The 20288-nt window shown below is 38.8% G+C and overlaps 1 protein-coding gene across 6 annotated transcripts in view; it reads left to right on the top strand.

The window, feature by feature from the left end:
• GON4L (gon-4 like) overlaps window positions 1-20288 on the top strand; it is a 79206-nt gene that overhangs the window by 34810 nt on the left and 24108 nt on the right. For all 6 annotated transcript variants that reach the window (XM_058539401.1, XM_058539400.1, XM_058539402.1 and 3 more), the window contains 5 exons: window positions 4193-4294; window positions 8379-8419; window positions 9001-9104; window positions 18692-18890; window positions 19395-19481. In XM_058539401.1, coding sequence (XP_058395384.1) covers window positions 4193-4294; window positions 8379-8419; window positions 9001-9104; window positions 18692-18890; window positions 19395-19481 — 533 coding nt within the window. The remainder of the gene's footprint in view (window positions 1-4192; window positions 4295-8378; window positions 8420-9000; window positions 9105-18691; window positions 18891-19394; window positions 19482-20288) is intronic.

The following is a 20288-nucleotide window of genomic DNA, read 5'->3' as shown; positions in this document are numbered from 1 at the left end:
TCCCATTAGTCTTTCTGATAGGACTTTAAGCTTCTGGCTTTTCCATTACTTACCCTTTTGAGAATGTGATGAAAGCTATGCAGCATCTCCCCAGAAAAATGTATAGATCTACATACATGAAATTTTTTTCATGTGACTTTTTGGGGGATTTATAAATCTTTTGAAGTTCATTTATTGGCACTTCCTTTTTCTGTCAACCCACCTCAAGGTCCATGACACCAAAGCTCAAAATCTCTGCAGATAGGAATTAACAGGGACAAAGACAGTTCTATGCATTTTGTAGAAATCTCTAGAGAAATTTATTGTGTTGCTCAGTGTTACAGAATCAGTTTGTTGTACTGCTAGGACTAGAACCCAGTTTAATATTCTAGGAACATGTCTCAATCAAAGAAGTCTCAGGGGACGTTAAAGCATTTTTTAAGTAGTTATGACTCTTCATAAGCAAGCTCTGATTTTTGTCCTTAGACCTAAGCTGAGACAAAATATTGACGGTAATTAAGTCGGGTTCTCATAGCTTTATCAGTGGCAGCAGCTTTGGTGCCCTGATTTTTATCACCGTGGTTGAAAGAGCTGAGGTGGTAGCTGTTGAGGAGGAAAGGCCAGATAGAGTTGGCTGTCAGGATTTGGGGACTCTAGGGCAGTGTTTCTCATAATATGGTCTCTAGAACTTGAATCAGAATCAAAGAGTGAAAGGATGTGTGTGTTGAGTGGTGTTAGTTAAAGATACAGATTCCAGGGCCTCACCCCATATCTACTGAGTCAGAATCTCTAATAGGTATGCTCTAGGGGTCTAATTCTTATGTATCCTAAAGAATGGAAACTAGTGGTCTGGGAGAAGTAAGAGTGTATGATAAGGGTTGATTGAGGAAATGGAATAATGGTTAGTGAGGAGAGTGAAAATCCTTTCTTTAAAAGTCAGTATTTTTTTGTTTTCTCATTAGGACAGATTAAAAAAGGAGAACACAGAGCCAGTAACTAGAGTAGGTTGGACCCCAGATTTACTAGCTGAATTTACTGAGTACTGATAAATAGGAAATGATGCTGGATATAGATGCCAGTACCAAACTTTAGCCATATGCTGATCTGTTTTTGTAGCGTTATGTGGCTATTTTCACATGTTCCTAGTACCATCTGATCTGCATATTATTAAAAGTAAAAGTCTCATTTGCAAAATATAATTAAGAGGCCGCTCTGGAGGAGTACACCAAACTGAGATCAGCTGGGTAGATGCTGACATTGTTAATCAGTCAAAAAAGTAATTAGACCCAGAGGGCAGATTCTACAACCAAGGTACTAAAAGCTAAGCAGAACTCAGAAGAAACTTTCCTAAGTGATTTTTCACCATGTTTGCCAAATGAGTGCTCTGAGAATATTGGCTGACCCATTTGTGTGGTGTGGGCAGAAGCTGTCTATTGTAGTTCTTGCACCCAAACAGATGGGGGTCCAAACCTGCGTACACTACCCATGTGTTGTAGGCTTTTCCCAAAGCTTTCATCATTCAGCAGTGTTGATAAAGCAATGTTTATGAAGAGACTTATATAGAAAGTACTATAGAGATTAGGAAGACAGGATTCCATTCCTAAGGATTTAAAGAATTTTTATTGGGGAGATAAACCCACAAATGGATGAAGAAGACTTGACTTTTAAATAGCTATGTATAAACAATGCAAATTAATATATTATAAACTGAGTATAGATGTTGAATAAAGAATATCAGGTTATATTGGGGGTTAATCAGTACAGATTTTCCAATGATTGTGAATCAAAAATGTGTGTGTATGTATTTTTATTTTTATTTTATTTTTATTTATTTATTTATTTTATAATTTTATTTATTTTTTCCCCCAAAGCCCCAGTAGATAGTTGTATGTCATAGCTGCACATCCTTCTAGTTGCTGTGTGTGGGACGCGGCCTCAGCATGGCTGGAGAAGCAGTACGTCGGTGCGCGCCCGGGATCCGAACCTGGGCCGCCAGCAGCGGAGCGTGCGCACTTAACCGCTAAGCCACGGGGCCAGCCCCTGTATTTTTATTTTTAATGAAAGATATTTATTATGAAAAATTAAAACATTGTGGAATGGTACAAAGTGAAAAGTAAGAGTTCTATCCTTGAATCTTTATTGATACTTTCTAGATATTTTCTGTATATTCAATCAAGCACGTTTATCTCAGATAACAATATTTTTTCCAAGAAAGGAATCATATTCTATATATTGTTCTGCATCTGCAACTTGCTTCTTTCACTTAACAATATAATTTAGACATTTTTCCATTGTAATACATAGAGATCTCCCTCTCTTGTTTAGTGGCTATGTAATAGTAAGGAATTTAGTTACAGTAGTCCCCCTTATGTGCAGTTTTGCTTTCACAGTTTCAGTTACCCACGCCAACCACAATCTGAAAATATTAAATGGAAAGTTCCAGAAATAAACAATTTGTAAGTTTCAAATTGCACACCATTCTGAGTAGCATGGTGAAATCTTGCACTGACCCACTCTGTCCCGCCAGGACTTGAATCATCCCTTTGTCCAGCACGTCCACACTGTATACGCTACGTGCCCGCTTATCACTTAGTAGCCAGCTCAGTTATCAGATCTACTCTGGCAGTATCGCAGTGCTTGTGTTCCAGTAACCCTTATTTTACTTAATAATGGCCCCAAAGCCCAAGAGTAGTGATGCACAATTCAGATATGCCAAAGAGAAGCCGTAAAGTGCATCCTATAAGTGCAAAGGTGAAAGTTCTTGACTTAATAAGTAAAGAAAAAAAATTATATGCTGAGGTTGCTAAGATCTATGGTAACTTTTATTACAGTATGTTGTTATAATTGTTCTATTTTATTATTAGTTATTGTTAATCTCTTACTGTGCCTAATTTATAAATTAAACTTTATCATAGGTATGTATGTGTAGGAAAAAACATAGTATATATAGCGTTTGGTACTATCCGCAGTTTCCACTGACCTTCTTGGAATATATCCCTTGCGGATAAGGGGGACTACTGTGTTGTCATCGTAGGTGTTTTTTGTTTTTTGTTTTAATTTAGTTCCCCAGTTGCACTAGCCACGTTTCAAGTTCTCATTTGCCATGTGTGACTAGTGGCTACCATTATTGTACAATGCATATGTGGAACATTTCTGTCATTGCAGAAAGTTCTATTAGATGGGACTGATCTAAAGTTGTCCTGGGAAAAATATCACCTTAATATAACAATTCCATAATTCAGTGAATCCTTCACAATTTTTATTTAGGAATCGAAAAGATAGCATAGCATCAGCATTATAGAAAATTATGAGGGAGAAAAATACCCATATTTCTATGCCTTAACATAACGTATGTTTATTATTTTTGTATAGTTTTAGTTATTTCTGGGTCATGTTGTAGGGACATAATTTTTCATACTTATGATTATTATGTGTATGTTGTCTTGTACTTTTGTCATGCATGTATTGAATATTTATAGAGTGGTTATATGTTTACATTTTCTATGTCTTTACTATTTTATACTAAAGCATTGTAATTATAGTCATTCTCTAATTATTGGGAATTAGGGTCTTCCTTTTTTCTTTTTTTTCTTTCTTTCTTTTTTTTTTGGTGAGGAAGATTAGCCCTGAGCTAACGTCTGTTGCCAATCCTCCTCCTTTTGCTGAGGAAGATTGGCCCTGGGCTAACATCCATGCCCATTTTCCACTACTTTATATGTGGGACGCCTGCCACAGCATGGCTTGATAAGTGGTGTGTAGGTCCGTGGCCAGGATCCAAACCTGTGAACCCCAGGCTGCCAAAGCAGAGCATGCAAACTTAACCACTACGCCACTGGGCTGGCCCCTTCCTTTTTTCTTATCAATGCCTTTGTGTAAATAGTTTTACAAAAGTATTATTTTCATGAGATGCACTACTCAAAATGGGATTACTGAGATAAATTATGTTCAGTTTTCTGGCTTTTGTTGCGCTTTGAGAGATTTAAGTCTTGTTTGCAGGAAGGAAGGAACTTGGCTTGTTGGAGAGAATAGGTGAGATGAGAGTCAGCTGTGGGAAATGACCTGTGCAAAGGCACTGAGGAAAAAAGAATGTTATTTAAAAACTTAAGACTATGCTTTATTGGAACAGATTCTTGTAGTGCTGAAAATCTTAAGTTTTCACCAGAGATATGAGTTCAGAGTTGGGAATAAGTGTCTGATCCATTTTTTTTCTTAGATGAAGCAGATGATGATGATGATCCAGAATATAATTTCCTGGAAGATCTTGATGAACCAGACACAGAGGATTTCCGCACTGACCGGGCAGTGAGAATCACCAGTGAGTCTGTGTTTACTATGAGTCCTGCTCTTGACTGCTCCACATCTACCTTTGTTTACTTTGTAGATTTTTGAGGGTGAAGTTTGCAGCCCATTTAAGTTAAGACATTTAAGCTTCCTCTACCCATTTATTTCTATAATTCTTTAAATTTATGTATATATTCAGGAAGCCTATCAGGAATATTATATATTCCACAGTCATGTATTGAGTCCAACATTTGGCACAGATTGTACTTGGATACCACAATGAATAAGATATAGCCTCTGCCCTGTAGGACATCAGCTTAGTAGGGGGATACAAACAGAAAAAGTTATAATACAAAGTGATAGGGGCTGTAATAGGTTGTGTATAAGGTTTGTTAGTAGCCTAAAAGAGGGTATAATCTCCTAGTGTATGGTATGGAGTAGGGTGGGAGGGGTTAGGGAAGGAGTCACAAGATGAGATGTCTTAATCTTAGTTTTGAAGGAGAAATAAGAAATTTTTGGCAAATGGGGCCAGAGAGGGATATTGCAGATAGATATAAGAGCATCTGCAAACCACGGAATGGTGAAACAACAATAAATGTGTTCGGAAAATAGTAAGTAGTTTGGTATAGTTGTGTGAGTGAATGGTGGTAGAAAAGAAAGCAGTGTTCAGATCATGGAGAACCTTGAATTTGAGTTTTGATCTGTCAAAAAGTAGAGCTCAAAAGAGTTTTAAGCAGGAAATCAGTAGGGAACTGATTTGTATTTTAGAACTATCACTTTGATTTAATACCGGTTTAATGTATTGATTTGGTGGATAAAGAGAGCAAGATTGGAGGCATTGAAAACAATTAAATAACTTGGCTTGAGTCATTTGTTTTAAAAATTACTTTGTCAATGATGGAAAACATATATTTCAGAAACTGTTGATTTTTATTGTGTATGCATGACCCTGTATAGTACTGGAATAGTATACACAACATAGTGAAGGTCAGATGTTGGCCCTTGATCAGGTTATGGAGAAAGCTTTATAAGCATCTAAAAGTATTTATTATATACCTAGATAATGCAATTCTTTGTGCAAAGAGAATTATGTAAATACGATCCTTGAGGACTTATATTCTATTTTGTTGCTTTATTTCGTCTTTCATCTTGTTAAGATTAGAATGCCGTTTTCTTTATGAAGATATTCCATTTATTTTGGTATGTTATGATAAATAAGATTAGGGGAAACGTTGAAAGGAAAGCACTAGAAAGCAAGGAGAAAGTGTAGAATGAAAAGGCTTGAGGATTTAGGCTTTGAGAAAACTGTGAAGGAGGATCTAGGAAGGTAAGGGGAAAACCAAGAAAGTCTAGTATCAGAAATCAAGGGAACAGTCTTGCAGGAAGGAGTGACTGGTCCACAATGTCATGTGCTGGTAATGAAACATTTTCTGCATGAAGTGGAAAAGTAGGAGACCTCATTTCAGTTCAGCTCTTGGCCTGGAATGCACTTGCCTCTCCTTTTGTTTGTTACTTGCTCATGGATTTTGTATTGTTTATTGTTGTAGAGCCAACATTTTGCACAATGCTGGCAATATTTGCCAATCAAATAGTGAACTTTTCTGGGATGCCTGAATGAAGGGCCATCCTTTCTAGTCATAGAGGTCTGTGATCAGAAGTAAAAACTAGGATAGAATTTTAATTTTGTTCCTACTGCTTGTCCTCTTGTGTCTGATGTTATCATATTTAAGTATAATCCCTTTAAGAGGATTTATCCTTACATGGATGACAAAAATTTAAAAGACATAGAATCACAGAATTTGAAAAGCTTCATGCAGTCATATATTTTCCTCCCCCTTGAGTTTGTTTACAACTTCTCTGATGTGCCTTTTAGTCTCTGGATACCTCCAGTGACAAGGAGCTCATCAATTCTGCAATTCGCACTACTATAGTGTATCCTAATCTTGAATGCCTCCTCAATTAAAATTTTCTGTTCTGTGGTTTTTTTTGGTGAGGAAGATTGGCCCTTAGCTAACATCTGTGGCCAGTCTTCCTCTATTTCATACATGGGATGCCTGCCACAGCATGGCTTGATGAACGATGCATAGGTCCGTGCTAGGGATTTGAACCTGCAAACCCTGGGCCGCCAAAGCGGAGCATGCGTACTTCACCACTATGCCACCGGGCTGGCCCCCAACATTTTCCTTTTTGAACCTAAATCTACCGTTAATAGTCCTATTTGTCCTCTGTTGCTAAAAAATGTAATTTTCTTCAAAATGTGCATAGTAAAATATGTTTCTTTTCCTGTTTTTTCTTTCCCTTGCTAAACATACCAAGTTTCTTCAGTTCTCTAAATACCATAGTTTCCAGACCTCTCACACCCAAGGGATCCTCCTCTGGATTCTAGCTTTTATTTAAAAAAAATTGTTTTCCCCATTATATTTTATTATGAAACATTTCAAACATACAGAAAAGTTTGAAAGAATTGTATAGTGGACACCCATATACCCACCATCTAGTTTCTATAATTAACTTTTGATGTACATTCTTTATAATTCATCTATCTCTCTATTCATCTATGAATCCATGTTTTTTTTGATGCTTTTCAAAGTGAGTTGTACACATCATTATACTTCACTCCTAAACATTTCAGCATGCATATCATGAATGAGAGCTCAATATTTTTTTTACAATTTCTCTTGTTAGGTAAATTTATACACAATGTATTACACAAATCTTAGTGTACCATTCAATGAGTTTTGACATACTTACACCTCTGTAACCCAGACTCCTATCAGAATATAGAATTGTCACCTCAGAAAGTTCTCTCATGCCTCTTCAAAGTCAATTCCCACACCATCCCCCCAGAGGCAATTCTGATTTTTTCCATCATGGACTGGATTTGCCTGTTTTAGAACTTCATATAAATGGAATCATATAGTATGTGCTCTGTTGTGTAAGCCTTCTTTCACTCAGCATAATATTTTTGAGATTCATCCATATTGCACGTATCATTAATTTGTTCCCTTTTATTGCTGAGTAGAATTCCATTGTATAAATTTACCAGTTTGTTTATTTTTTATCTATCCCCAGGTGTTGATGGACATCTGGGTTCTCTCTAATTTTTGGCTATCTTGACTAAAGCTGCTCTGAACTTTCTTGTGCAAGCCTTTGTGGATGAATATTTCATTTCTCTTGGGTCAGCTATCTAGGAGAGGAATCACTGTTCATAGGGTCGATGTATGCTAAGTTTTATGAGAATTACGAGACCTTTTTCCAAAGTGGCTTTCCGTTTTACATTCACATTAGAGTTCCAGTTGCTCCATATCCTCACCAACATTTGGATTTTATCTTTTTAATGCCCTTTTAAGAAGGGCTTTTATAGAAATGATCACAGTCCTCTAGACATAGTCTGACACTGCTCTGGTTTAGTGATATGCTTGCCTTCTTGGATATGAGCACTAATTTGCAGCAGCAGTGTCATCTTGAACTTGAGGTCAACCAAAACATTCACATCTTTTTTGGTTAATTGTTTCTGAGCCGTGTCACCTTTTCATGCACTTGAGAAACTGATTTTTGAAAATCCTAAGTGTAAGACTAAATTTATCCCCATTATATTCCATCCAATTAGTTTGAGAAAACGTAAAATTTTGAATCTGTCATCAGTTGGTCTGGCAATCCTTTCCAGCTTTATATCATTTACAGATTTGATGAGTGTGTTTTCTAGGTCTTCTAAGTCACTGATGAAGTTGCTGAATAGTTCAGGTCCAAAGCCAGGGTCCTGTGACACACTGCTGGAGATTTCTCTCTTGGCTCCATTCAGTAGGATAGACCAACAAACTATGAATTTACCTTATTGTAAAATCATCTAGCTCACATTTTATGTATGTCTTCCCACTAGAATTTAAGCTTCATGAGGGTAAGACTGTTTAGTTCTGTCTTGTATCCCAAGTATCTAGAACAGAGATTGAGGCATAGTTCATGTTCAGTAAATGTTTTTGAATGAAAGAAAGATGGATAGATATGAGGATTTTATCAAATGCCTTGCTGAAAACAACATACATGGTCTCTTGGAATTCTCCTTTGTTGCAAAATGAAATTAACTTGTGCCAGCAACATACTGTTTGGCTTTTTTGCAGAAAAGGAAGTGAATGAACTGATGGAAGAGCTGTTTGAAACCGTGAGTAGTGATCCTCGAGTGAGAACTCAGATGGTAATAGTGGATTCTCCAGCAAGCTCTGTCCTTTGGTCCCAAGGCCCCTCCCTCCAGAAGGGTGGTCTGACCAAGCCAATTCCCCTTTCAGTCCACTCAGGAGAGAATTTTGCTAACTAAAAAACTTTAATTATCCATATGTAGGTTATTAGCAAAATTTTCCTTGCAAACCTTTGGGTGGCCTCCCTGATTAGCATTTGTTGCATCCTTAAAGATTGCAAAATAGTGTTAGATTATTCTGAGCATAGATAGTTATCTTATTCATAAATTTGTCTCTTGAAAGATATTTCCTATCATTTTGAGTTATCTGTGCTCTGTCCTTACCATTGCAAGTGGGCTGATTGAGAGACTTTTTTCCTGGCATAATAGTTATCCCATGTGTGGGATTGTGGGAGCCCTGAGGTGAGAAAGGTTCTGATGCAAGCTTTTTCTGGGTGCCAGCATTGTTAAAGTTCTGTAAACTATAGTCTTGACGTTCCCTGCTCACTGCTGGAGTGACTTTCACATGCCCATTCCTCAGGAAAATCCTCCTTTTCCTTTGCCCTCAGTTCCAAGATGAGATGGGATTCTCCAACATGGAAGATGATGGCCCAGAAGAGGAGGAGCGTGTGGCTGAGGCTCGGCCTAACTTTAACACCCCTCAGGCCCTACGGTAGGCTACCATTGAGACTTAGAATGGAGGAAAAGTGTATGTCTGAAAAGGTTTTCAGAAATTTTGGTTAATAATTTCCCATCCCTAACTATCTGCTGTTACTGATCTAAAGATGTAGAGCCCTGTGCAAGTGTTAGGTGTCAAGTGAATGGATCTCCTTATTATGGGGCAGTGCAGCTATAGACCGAGCTGTATCTGTTTGGGAAGGGAGAAAAAACAGTAGCTGGCATCCACAGCAGCTTCTCCAGATGAGTGGTGCTGGAGAGGTGTATAGGACTCTATGTGGCCAGCCACAGAAACTACCCAAAATTGTAATATCCAGTATGTCCCTTTTGTTTTCCTTCTTCGCCATTAACATCTAGTAAATGTTAATGCAAGTTTGTTAGTCACCTAGGCATTAATTGAGCAAACCATGAAGCACCTGCTGTAATACCCTGGAGTCTGAAATGTATGTACTGCCATCTTCACATAAAGTTGGCACTTACGTTGCTCCACCCGGACAGTAGAGGCTTTAATTTTTTCTCCTATTTTTGTGATGGATTTACATAAACCATCTGTACTTTAATCTGTTATTATCCATTCTGAATAGTGACATACAGTTGTTAGATGATTGGCTAGAGGTCAGAGTATGGTTTGTGCCGTGGATGGAGCAAACAAAGCAAAGAGACCCATGGCCTCTAATTAGCCCAGTGTTTTAATTAACAGCATTGCCTAATTAGAGAACTTGGGCTCCATCTGAAAGCGAGACCTTCAGGGAACTTGCAATTTAGTGAGAAAGACAGAGTTTACTAACCAATGTGTAGAAACCAGGAATATCAGTCATATTCCGTTACAATAAATACCATAATATAACTACTATGAAACTCAAGATTTTCTTGTCTTTTTTTTTTTTTTTTTTTTTTTGTGAGGAAGATCAGCCCTGAGCTAACATCCATGCTAATCCTCCTCTTTATGCTGAGGAAGACTGGCTCTGAGCTAACATCCATTGCCAATCCTCCTCCTTCCCCCGCCCCCCCACAGTCCCCCAGTAGATAGTTGTACGTCATAGTTGCACATCCTTCCAGTTGCTGTATGTGGGACACAGCCTCAGCATGGCCAGAGAAGCGGTGCGTCGGTGCGCGCCCAAGATCCGAGCCCGGGCCGCCAGTAGTGGAGCATGCGCACTTAACCTCTAAGCCACGGGGCCGGCCCCAAGATTTTCTTTATCTCAGCTTTATTGAGGTATAATTGACAAATACAGTTGTAAGATATTGAAAGTGTACAACGTGATGATTTGATATACATGTACATTGTGAAAGGATTCCCCCTTCGAGTTAACGCTTCTGTCACCTCATATATTTCCTTTTTTTTTTTTTTGAGAACATTTTCAGGATTTCTCTATCAAAGAGAGTCTGTATTTGATCCATTTATTTTAAGCCATAGTTCATAGAACAAAATTCTGGTATAGCAGAATGGAATCATTCCTCCTGGGAACTTCTTACAATGGGATTTGATCTATAAACATATTTCAGTTCTACTAATCAACTCTTTCTATGAATTTTTTAAATTTGCGAATTATATAACTTCTTTAAAATCCTTGCTCAAGGGGTCGGCCCAGTGGCATAGTGGTTAAGTGCACACACTCTGCTTTGGCGGCCTGGGGTTCTCATGTTCTGATCCTGGGCATGCACGGACGCACCGCTTGTCAAGCCATGCTGTGGCGGCGTCCCACATAAAGTAGAGGAAGATGGGCATGGATGTTAGCCCAGGGCCAATCTTCCTCAGCAAAAAGAGGAGGATTGGCATTGGATGTTAGCTCAGGGCTAATCTTCCACACACACACACACACACACACAGACACACACACACAAAATTCTGTTCAAATTCAGTTACCTTCTGGTATTCGGTGATCTGTTTGGGCTGCTCCTTCTCTTGCATTTGGAAATGCCAACCTAGTTCAATCTTTGACTAAGTATCATGGGGAAAGTGAGATATCTGTGCTTCCCTTATCAACTATCCAAGTAATACTTACTAAAATCAAGTGTAGGCTATTTTTGCATTATTTCCTTTTTTTATGCTTCTGTTCTTCTGTTTCTCTGCTAGTAGTGCAGATAATCAAAGAGTTTTCAGTTCTCAGTAAAGATTGTTCAGAGGACAGTCCCATGTCTTTAAGGTTTTTACCCTGTTCCTGCCCATACTTGCAGTAAATACTGTAAAAAGAAACATAATCTTTATCCACAGAGGCTATTGGAAAAAGTTATCGTTTAACTATTACTACAATATAGAGGATTTCTTGAAATAGGATAACCCGCTAGTCATAGCTACTTGAGCAGGTCTTACCCTGACTGCATGGGTATCAACCAGTGCTTAATATTTAAGTGTATTGTTCTGCCTCTACCTCAGAACTAGCATGCTAAGTATTTGGATTCTTGCTTCAGCCCTGGACACAGTTCTCTCTTTTAGGAGGTAGGGGTGGGAGGGTAGGGTTAGGAAACTCAGAGAGGGAATTCAGAGCGCTGAAAGAAGATATTTTCATGGAGGCTAGTAGGGTAATACTTGAACCAACTTCTCATTATTCATCTAAACTACCATGTATTTTAGTATATTCCCTTTTTGCTTCATGCTGGTAAGTCTGACGTTTTAAGAAAAGAAGGCAGGGTAGCCTGAATGGATAGGATTGGGAGAATCGGAGAAGCTAGACCTGGGATGAGAGTAATGGGTAAATTAGAGAACAAATGCTGTACTTTGAGAAGATTCTATATCACTGTTAAGAACAAGTCCCAGGGCTGGCCCCGTGGCTTAGCGGTTAAGTGCGCGCGCTCTGCTGCTGGCGGCCCGGGTTCGGATCCCGGGCGTGCACCGACGAACCGCTTCTCCAGCCATGCTGAGGCCGTGTCCCACATGCAGCAACTAGAAGGATGTGCAGCTATGACATACAACAATCTACTGGGGCTTTGAGGGGAAAAAAATAAATAAATAAAATCTTTAAAAAAAAAAAAAAAAAGGAGAGTGACGTCAGCATCATGGCGGAGTGAGCTTTCCCGTGAATTCTTCCCCCACAAGATACAACAAAAGCAACAGCCACAGAACAACAACGGAATCCCAGACAGTGAAAACCTAGAGTGGAGGGATCCACACTGCCGCACATCTGAGAGCCGAACGTGCTGGGCCCCCGGAGGAAGTGGGGAGAGGTAAGGAGAACTCCGCTCCCTCCCCATCAGATCAGCGATCCCGGTCCGCGCGGCTCCCAGAGAGGGGGGAGGGGCGGCCCTCGGCGGGAAAACTGTAGCTCTTCAGGCTCTCTCAGCCAGTGGGAAACTCCCGCACAGAGGACTCAGAGGAGCCACAGGGCTACCATCAACATCTGAGCACCCCAGAGAGCGGATAAAGAGGGGCAAACGAGAAGCCTCCCACGTCAGGGACCCAGAGGGCAAAAGAGAGAGCTCCCCCCTCCCCGCAACCCGGAGTCTGCAGCTCGACCAGACCTAGCGATCCGAGGAAGACCTGAACAAACTGGACTGGACCCGTGGATCGCAGTGGGGAAAACAAAACAAAACTGCGGATCGCAGCAGAAAAACTGGGGCAGAGCGCAGGGGGCTTAGACTACACAGCCCTTTACCACCAGACAGTGGCGGCAGGTGGAAATTGCAACCAGAGACTTCCAGGATGAGGAAAATCAAAACCAACACAGGAACCATAATGCAAAAATATATGAAATCACCAGACCAGAAACAAAATGACAAGCACCCAGAAATCAACCCCGAAGACACAGAAATCCATAAACTAAATGACAGAGATTTCAAAATAGCTATCATAAAAACACTCAACGAAATACGAGACAACACAGACAAACAATTCAATGAGATTAGGAGTTTCTTCACAAAAGAGATTGAAATCATAAAGAAAAACCAATCAGTGCTGATGGAGATGAAGAACACAATGGAGGAGATAAAGGAGAATCTGGAATCTTTAAAGAACAGAGCTGACAATATGGAGGAAAGAATTAGTACTTTAGAGGATAGGAATACAGATATACTCCAGATGGAAGAAGAGAGAGAACTAAGACTAAAAAGAAATGAAGAAAGACTCCGAGAAATATCTGACTCTATTAGAAAATGTAACATAAGAATTATAGGTATTCCTGAGGGAGAGGAGAGGGAAAGAGGAACAGAGAGCCTATTCAAGGAAATAATAGCTGAAAATTTCCCAAATCTGGGGAAGGAGCAGGAAATACCAGTAAGCGAAGCCAACAGGACACCTATATATATTAACAGACAAAGGCCTTCACCACGACACCTAGTGGTAAGGCTAGCCAGGGTCAACGACAAAGAAACAATATTAAAGGCAGCTAGACAAAAACAAAAAATAACGTACAAAGGAACTCCCATCAGGCTCTCAGCAGATTTCTCAACAGAAACTTTTCAGGCTAGAAGAGACTGGAATGATATATTCAAAATACTAAAAGACAAAAACTTTCAGCCAAGAATACTCTATCCAGCAAAAATATCCTTCAAATATGATGGAGAAATAGTAACTCTCCCAGATAAACAAAAGCTAAGGGAGTTCATGGCCACGAGACCCCCACTACAAGAAATACTCAAGAAGGCCCTCAGGCCTGAAAAAAAGAAGAGAAAGGGAACACAAAGCTTGGAGGAAGGAGAAAAGTAGGTAGACAAAATCAGAGAAATAGTAGATCTTTACCGGAATAGGTTAGCAACCACTTAAATACTAAACTCAAAGATCAAAGGAAGAAATTCACCAAAAATAAATTTAACCTCATCACTGTAAACACACAGCCACAACACAAGATAGAATAAGGTATAACAAGAGCAACTTAGAAGGGGAAGAGGAAAGTGACTGAATTGACTTAGTATAAGGAAGTAGGAGGCTATCAGATAATGGACTATCTCATACACAAGATTTTTTGCCCAAACCTCAAGGTAACCACTAAACAAATAATCAAAGCAAAACCACATATGATAAACAAAGAGAAAACTAGAAGAGTCATAAGACAGAACAACCAAACTCAATTGGCAGTCCAAAACAAATGGGACAAGAAACAACGGAAATGCAAAAGAACCAGAAAATAAGTGACAAAACAGCAACATTCAGCCCTCATATTTCAATAATTACCCTAAATGTAAATGGATTGAACTCTCCAATCAAAAGATACAGAGTGGCAGGATGGATTAAAAAGCAAGACCCAACAATATGCTGCCTTCAGGAAACACATCTTAGCACTAAAGACAAGCACAGGCTCAGAGTGAAAGGATGGAAGACAATACTCCAAGCTAATGGCAAACAAAAGAAAGCAGGTGTTGCCATACTCATATCAGACAAAGTAGACTTCAAGATAAAACAGGTTAAGAAAGACAAAGAAGGGAAATATATAATGATAAAAGGGACACTCCATCAAGAAGACATATCACTTATAAATATATATGCACCCAACATAGGAGCACCAATGTACATAAAACAACTATTAACAAACCTAAAAGGAGAAATCAACAACAACACAATAATAGTAGGGGATCTTAACACCCCACTTACAGCAATGGATAGATCATCCAGACAAAAAGTTAATAAAGAAATATTAGACTTAAATGAAAAACTGGACGAGATGGACCTAGTAGACATATACAGAGCACTCCACCCAAAAACAGCTGACTACACATTCTTCTCAAGCGCGCATGGAACATTCTCTAGGATAGACCATATGTTGGGAAACAAAGCAAGCCTCAATAAATTTAAGAAGATTGAAATCATAACAAGCATCTTTTCAGACCATAAGGCTATGAAACTGGAAATGAACCATGAAAAAAAAACTGGGAAAGTGACAAAAATGTGGAGATTAAACAACATGCTACTGAACAACCAATGGATCATTGATGAAATTAAAGGAGAAATCAAAAACTATCTGGAAACAAACGAAAATGATAACATGCCATATCAAACCATATGGGATGCAGCAAAAGCGGTCCTGAGAGGGAAACTCATAGCGATACAAGCCCACCTTAACAAACAAGAAAAAGCCCTAATAGGCAACCTTAAATTACACCTAACAGAACTAGAAAAAGAAGAACAAACAAAGCCCAAAGCCAGCAGAAGGAGAGAAATAATAAAAATCAGAGCAGAAATAAATGATATTGAGACCAAAAAAACAGTAGAAAGGATTAATGAAACAGAGTTGGTTCTTCGAGAAGATAAACAAAATTGACAAACCCTTAGCCAGGCTTACTAAGAAAAAAAGAGAAAAGGCTCAAGTAAATAAAATTAGAAATGAAAGAGGAGAAATTACAACGGATACCATGGAAATACAGAGGATTATAAGAGAATACTATGAGAAATTATATGCCAACAAATTGGACAATCTAGAAGAAATGGATAAATTCTTAGACTTATACAACCTCCCAAAATTGAACCAAGAAGAAATGGAGAATCTGAATAGACCAATAACAAGTAAAGAGATTGAAATAGTAATCAAAAACCTCCCAAAAAATAAAAGTCCAGGACCAGATGGCTTCTCCAGTGAATTTTACCAAACATTCAAAGAAGATTTAATACCCATCCTCCTCAAACTATTCCAAAAAATAGAGAAAGATGGAACACTTCCTGAATCATTCTGTGAGGCCAACATCACCCTGATACCAAAACCAGACAAAGACAATACAAAGAAAGAAAATTACAGGCCAATATCGCTGATGAACATTGATGCAAAAATCCTCAACAAAATATTGGCAAACCGAATACAACAATATATTAAAAAGATCATACACCATGATCAAGTGGGATTTATACCAGAGACGCAGGGATGGTTCAACATCCGCAAATCAATCAACGTGATACATCACATCAACAAAACAAAGAATAAAAACCATGTGATCGTCTCAATAGACACAGAGAAGGCATTTGACAAGATACAACATCCATTTATGATAAAAACTCTCAATAAAATGGGAATAGAAGGAAAGTACCTCAACATAATAAAGGCCATATATGACAAACCCACAGCTAACATCATACTCAACGGGGAAAGACTGAAAGCCATTCCTCTGAGAACAGGAACGAGGCAGGGCTGCCCACTCTCACCACTCCTGTTCAACATAGTACTGGAGGTTTTGGCCAGAGCAATTAGGCAAGAAAAAGGAATAAAAGGAATCCAAATAGGTAACGAAGAAGTGAAACTCTCACTATTTGCAGATGACATGATTGTATATATAGAAAACCCTAAAGAATCTGTTGGAAAACTGTTAGAAACAATCAACAACTACAGCAAAGTTGCAGGGTACAAAATCAATCTACAAAAATCAGTTGCATTTCTATATGCTAATAATGAACTAACAGAAAGAACTCAAAAAGATAATACCATTTACAATTGCATCAAAAAGAATAAAATACCTAGGAATAAATCTTACCAAGGAGGTGTGAAGGACCTATACAATGAGAACTACAAGACATTATTGAGGGAAATCCACGATGACATAAAGAAATGGAAAGATATCCCATACACGTGGATTGGAAGAATAAACATAGTTAAAATGTCTATATTACCTAAAGCAATCTACAGATTCAGTGCAATCCCAATCAGAATCCCAATGACATTCTTCACAGAAATAGAAAAAAGAATACTAAAATTTATATGGGGCAACAAAAGACCCCGAATAGCTAAAGAAATCCTAAAGAAAAAGAACAAAGCAGGAGGCATCACAATTCCTGACTTCAAAACATACTACAAAGCAATAGTAATCAAAACAGCATGGTACTGGTACAAAAACAGACACACAGATCAATGGAACAGAATTGAAAGCCCAGAAGTAAAACCACACATATACGGACAGCTAATTTTCGACAAAGGTGCTAAGAACATGCAATGGAGAAAGGAAAGTCTCTTCAATAAATGGTGTTGGGAAAACTGGACAGCCACATGCAAAAGAATGAAAGTGGACCATGTGCTATCGCCATTCACAAAAATTAACTCAAAATGGATCAAAGACCTGAAGGTGAGACCTGAAACTATAAAACTCATAGAAGAAAATATAGGCAACACACTATTTGACATTGGTTTTAAAGGAATCTTTTCGGATGACATGCCTACCCAGACTAGGGAAACTAAAGAAAAAATAAACAAGTGGGACTTTATCAGATTAAAGAGCTTTTATAAGACAAATGAAAGCAGAATCAAGATGAACAAACAACCAACCAGCTGGGAGAGAATATTTGCAAATCATACATCTGACAAGGGGTTGATCTCCATAATATATAAAGAACTCACACAATTGAACAACAAAAAAACAACCCGATCAAAAAATGGGCAGAGGAAATGAACAGACACTTCTCCAAGGAAGATATACAGATGGCCAATAGGCACATGAAAAGATGCTCAACATCACTAATCATCAGGGAAATGCAAATCAAAACAACACTAAGATACCACCTCACGCCCGTTAGAATGGCTATAATCACCAAGACAAAAAACAACAAATGTTGGAGAGGATGTGGAGAAACAGGAACCCTCATACACAGCTGGTGGGAATGCAAATTGGTGCAGCCTCTATGGAAAACGGTATGGAGATTCCTCAAAGAATTAAAAATAGAGATGCCCTATGATCCAGCCATCCCGGTACTGGGAATCTATCCAACGCACCTGAAATCAACAATCCAAAGAGGCTTATGCACCCCTATGTTCATTGCAGCATTATTCACCATAGCCAAGAAGTGGAAGCAACCTAAGTGTCCCTCGACTGACGATTGGATTAAGAAATTGTGGTATATATATACAATGGAATACTACTCAGCCATAAAAAAAGACAAAATCGTCCCATTTGCAACAACATGGATGGGCCTGGAGCGTATTATGTTAAGTGAAATAAGCCAGAAAGAGAAAGACAAACACTGTATGATCTCACTCATATGTGGAATATAAACCAACACATGGACAGAGAAAACTGGACTGTGGTTACCAGGGCAGTGGGGGGTGGGGGGTGGGCACAAGGGGTGAAGGGAGTCATATATGTGGTGATGGACAAACAAAAATGTACAACCCAAAATTTCACAATGTTAGAAACCATTAAAACATCAATAAAAAAAAAATGTAGAACTTTTAGAAGAAAAAAAAAAATAACAAATGTTGGAGAGGTTGTGGAGAAAAGGGAACCCTCATTCACTGCTGGTGGGAATGCAAACTGGTGCAACCTCTATAGAAAACAGTATAGGAAAAAAAAAAAAAAGAACAAGTCCCAGATTAATGTGAATATCAGTATGATGCAAGAATGACGAGTTCCCATTAGCTCATTGACTGCTTTGTTATCCAGAAGTTTCTTTGCTCCCAGATTTTTGTTTACTTTCCCCTTCATTTGTATATTACTTAGAAGACTGATTGTAGAAGAAGGGGGTGGGGACAATTCAAAATCAGCTTATTTGAATCTATGCCAACAACTTTGGGGAAAGATTGGGATAGGCTAGGAGTTTGCCTGTTGGGTAAAGTGAGATTTGGGGATTAGCAGTAGATGGAAATTATTCGAACTCTCTTAGCCCGCCATTAGAAGGAATTGGATTTGTTGTGGACCTAGGGAAATGTTCAAATTCAGTCATCTCCCTGTTGGGAATAGGTTTGAGGAACCACTGGCCAACTTGCTAAATGAGCAACATCGCACAGTGAAGGAGCTGCTCGAACAGGTGAAAATGAAGAAATCTTCAGCCAAACAGCAGCAGGAGGTAGAGAGGGTTAAGCCCCAGAGTGAGAAAGTTCAGCAGACTCTGATTCTAGACCCAGCACAGAGGAGGAGACTCCAGCAGCAGATGCAGCAGGTAAGACTCTTCTTGGTCATATTAATATTGGATCATCCCATGGCCTGACACTGAAGCCAAAAATGAGCAGCTTTGTAAAAAGTCAGGAATAAGTGCCTTGATGCTCACTGAAACCATAGGACCACAGGATCTTCACATCAGTTAGGACCTTAAAAGGTCATCACGTTCATATCCTCATGGCTCAGGCAAGAATGCACGTAAGGGCCCTGATAGTATTCAGAGTTATAGATTTCAAAGAATCCTTAGTAATCTGTTCTGAATTTAACAGCTTCACTGCTAGAGTAGTTTTTTCTTCTTTCTAGTTGTAGTCCCTCTGGTTTGAGGTTAAACTCCCCTCTGGTGCTGTCATTTTGCTGAAGGGGAACACATCTGATACGTTCATACCTGGATACAGTGGTGTTCTTATAGTCTCTCCAGAAAGCGAAACTTGTGTGAGAAAGTTGCATACATCTTGGTATGGTCTTTGGGGTTCCTGAAATGACAACATTTTCTTTCCCTCCCCAGCATGTTCAGCTCTTGACGCAAATTCACCTTCTCGCCACCTCCAACCCCAATCTCAGTTCGGAGGCCAGCACCACCAGGATATTTCTCGTAAGGTTCCAAATATTCCCAAGACTTGAGTATGCAATTAGCTTGGCAAGTCATTTTTCACAGATATTCACCCATCATAATCTACATTTATTCTCTCCTGCGTGTTTTGGTAGCTATACCTATTGCTTCCTGTGCTTGCTGAGAGAATGTAAGCCACTGATTCCCCTGGAAGGACAAAGTGTGTTCAGTTTTCTTAAGACTATTCCTCTGACTTTTTTATTGCGTCCTCTTCCTCATCTTTAGATCCACTCTGACTTCTTAGGTTTTTGTACTTCTATTCTTTTTACTGAATTCATTATCCATTCATTAGGCTCAATATCAGTGTTGGTGTATAAAATTAATTTTTTTCATGATGTTTTGAAGTATTTTGGAGGAAGGGCTTTTACTTTTGAAATTTTAAATGGTATAAAAATTGCCCCTGAACTTTTGGGCAGGTAATGATGATATTCTTTGCTTCTTGGGTAAGTCTTTTTGGAGTTTGAGTAGTATAGTTAGCTAGTAGTCCAAGCTTCCTTGGTAGTCAACAGGGTGTATTCACCTCTTACTGTGTTCAGAGGGTCATGAGAAGTACTTTGTTCTAGGTGTTATTCAGAGAAACCAAAAGACAGAAAATTTAAAAAGTAATGGCTCTCACTCTTGAGCACCTTAATTCTAGCTGGGCAGATAGACCATACATCCAAAAGACTGAGGAACACTCAGGCTAAGCATAAAACAAGAACAGATGAGTGTATCACAAACTCAATCCCTGAATATCTGAGGACTCAGCAAAAGAGTCTTAATGGAATAATGTTAGTTATAAAAGACTTT

This window comes from Diceros bicornis, chromosome 4, assembly GCF_020826845.1.
Source record: "Diceros bicornis minor isolate mBicDic1 chromosome 4, mDicBic1.mat.cur, whole genome shotgun sequence".
Lineage (NCBI taxonomy): Eukaryota > Metazoa > Chordata > Mammalia > Perissodactyla > Rhinocerotidae > Diceros > Diceros bicornis.
The sequence above is the reverse complement of the archived record's forward strand: the minus strand, read 5'-3'. Positions and strand labels throughout refer to the sequence as shown.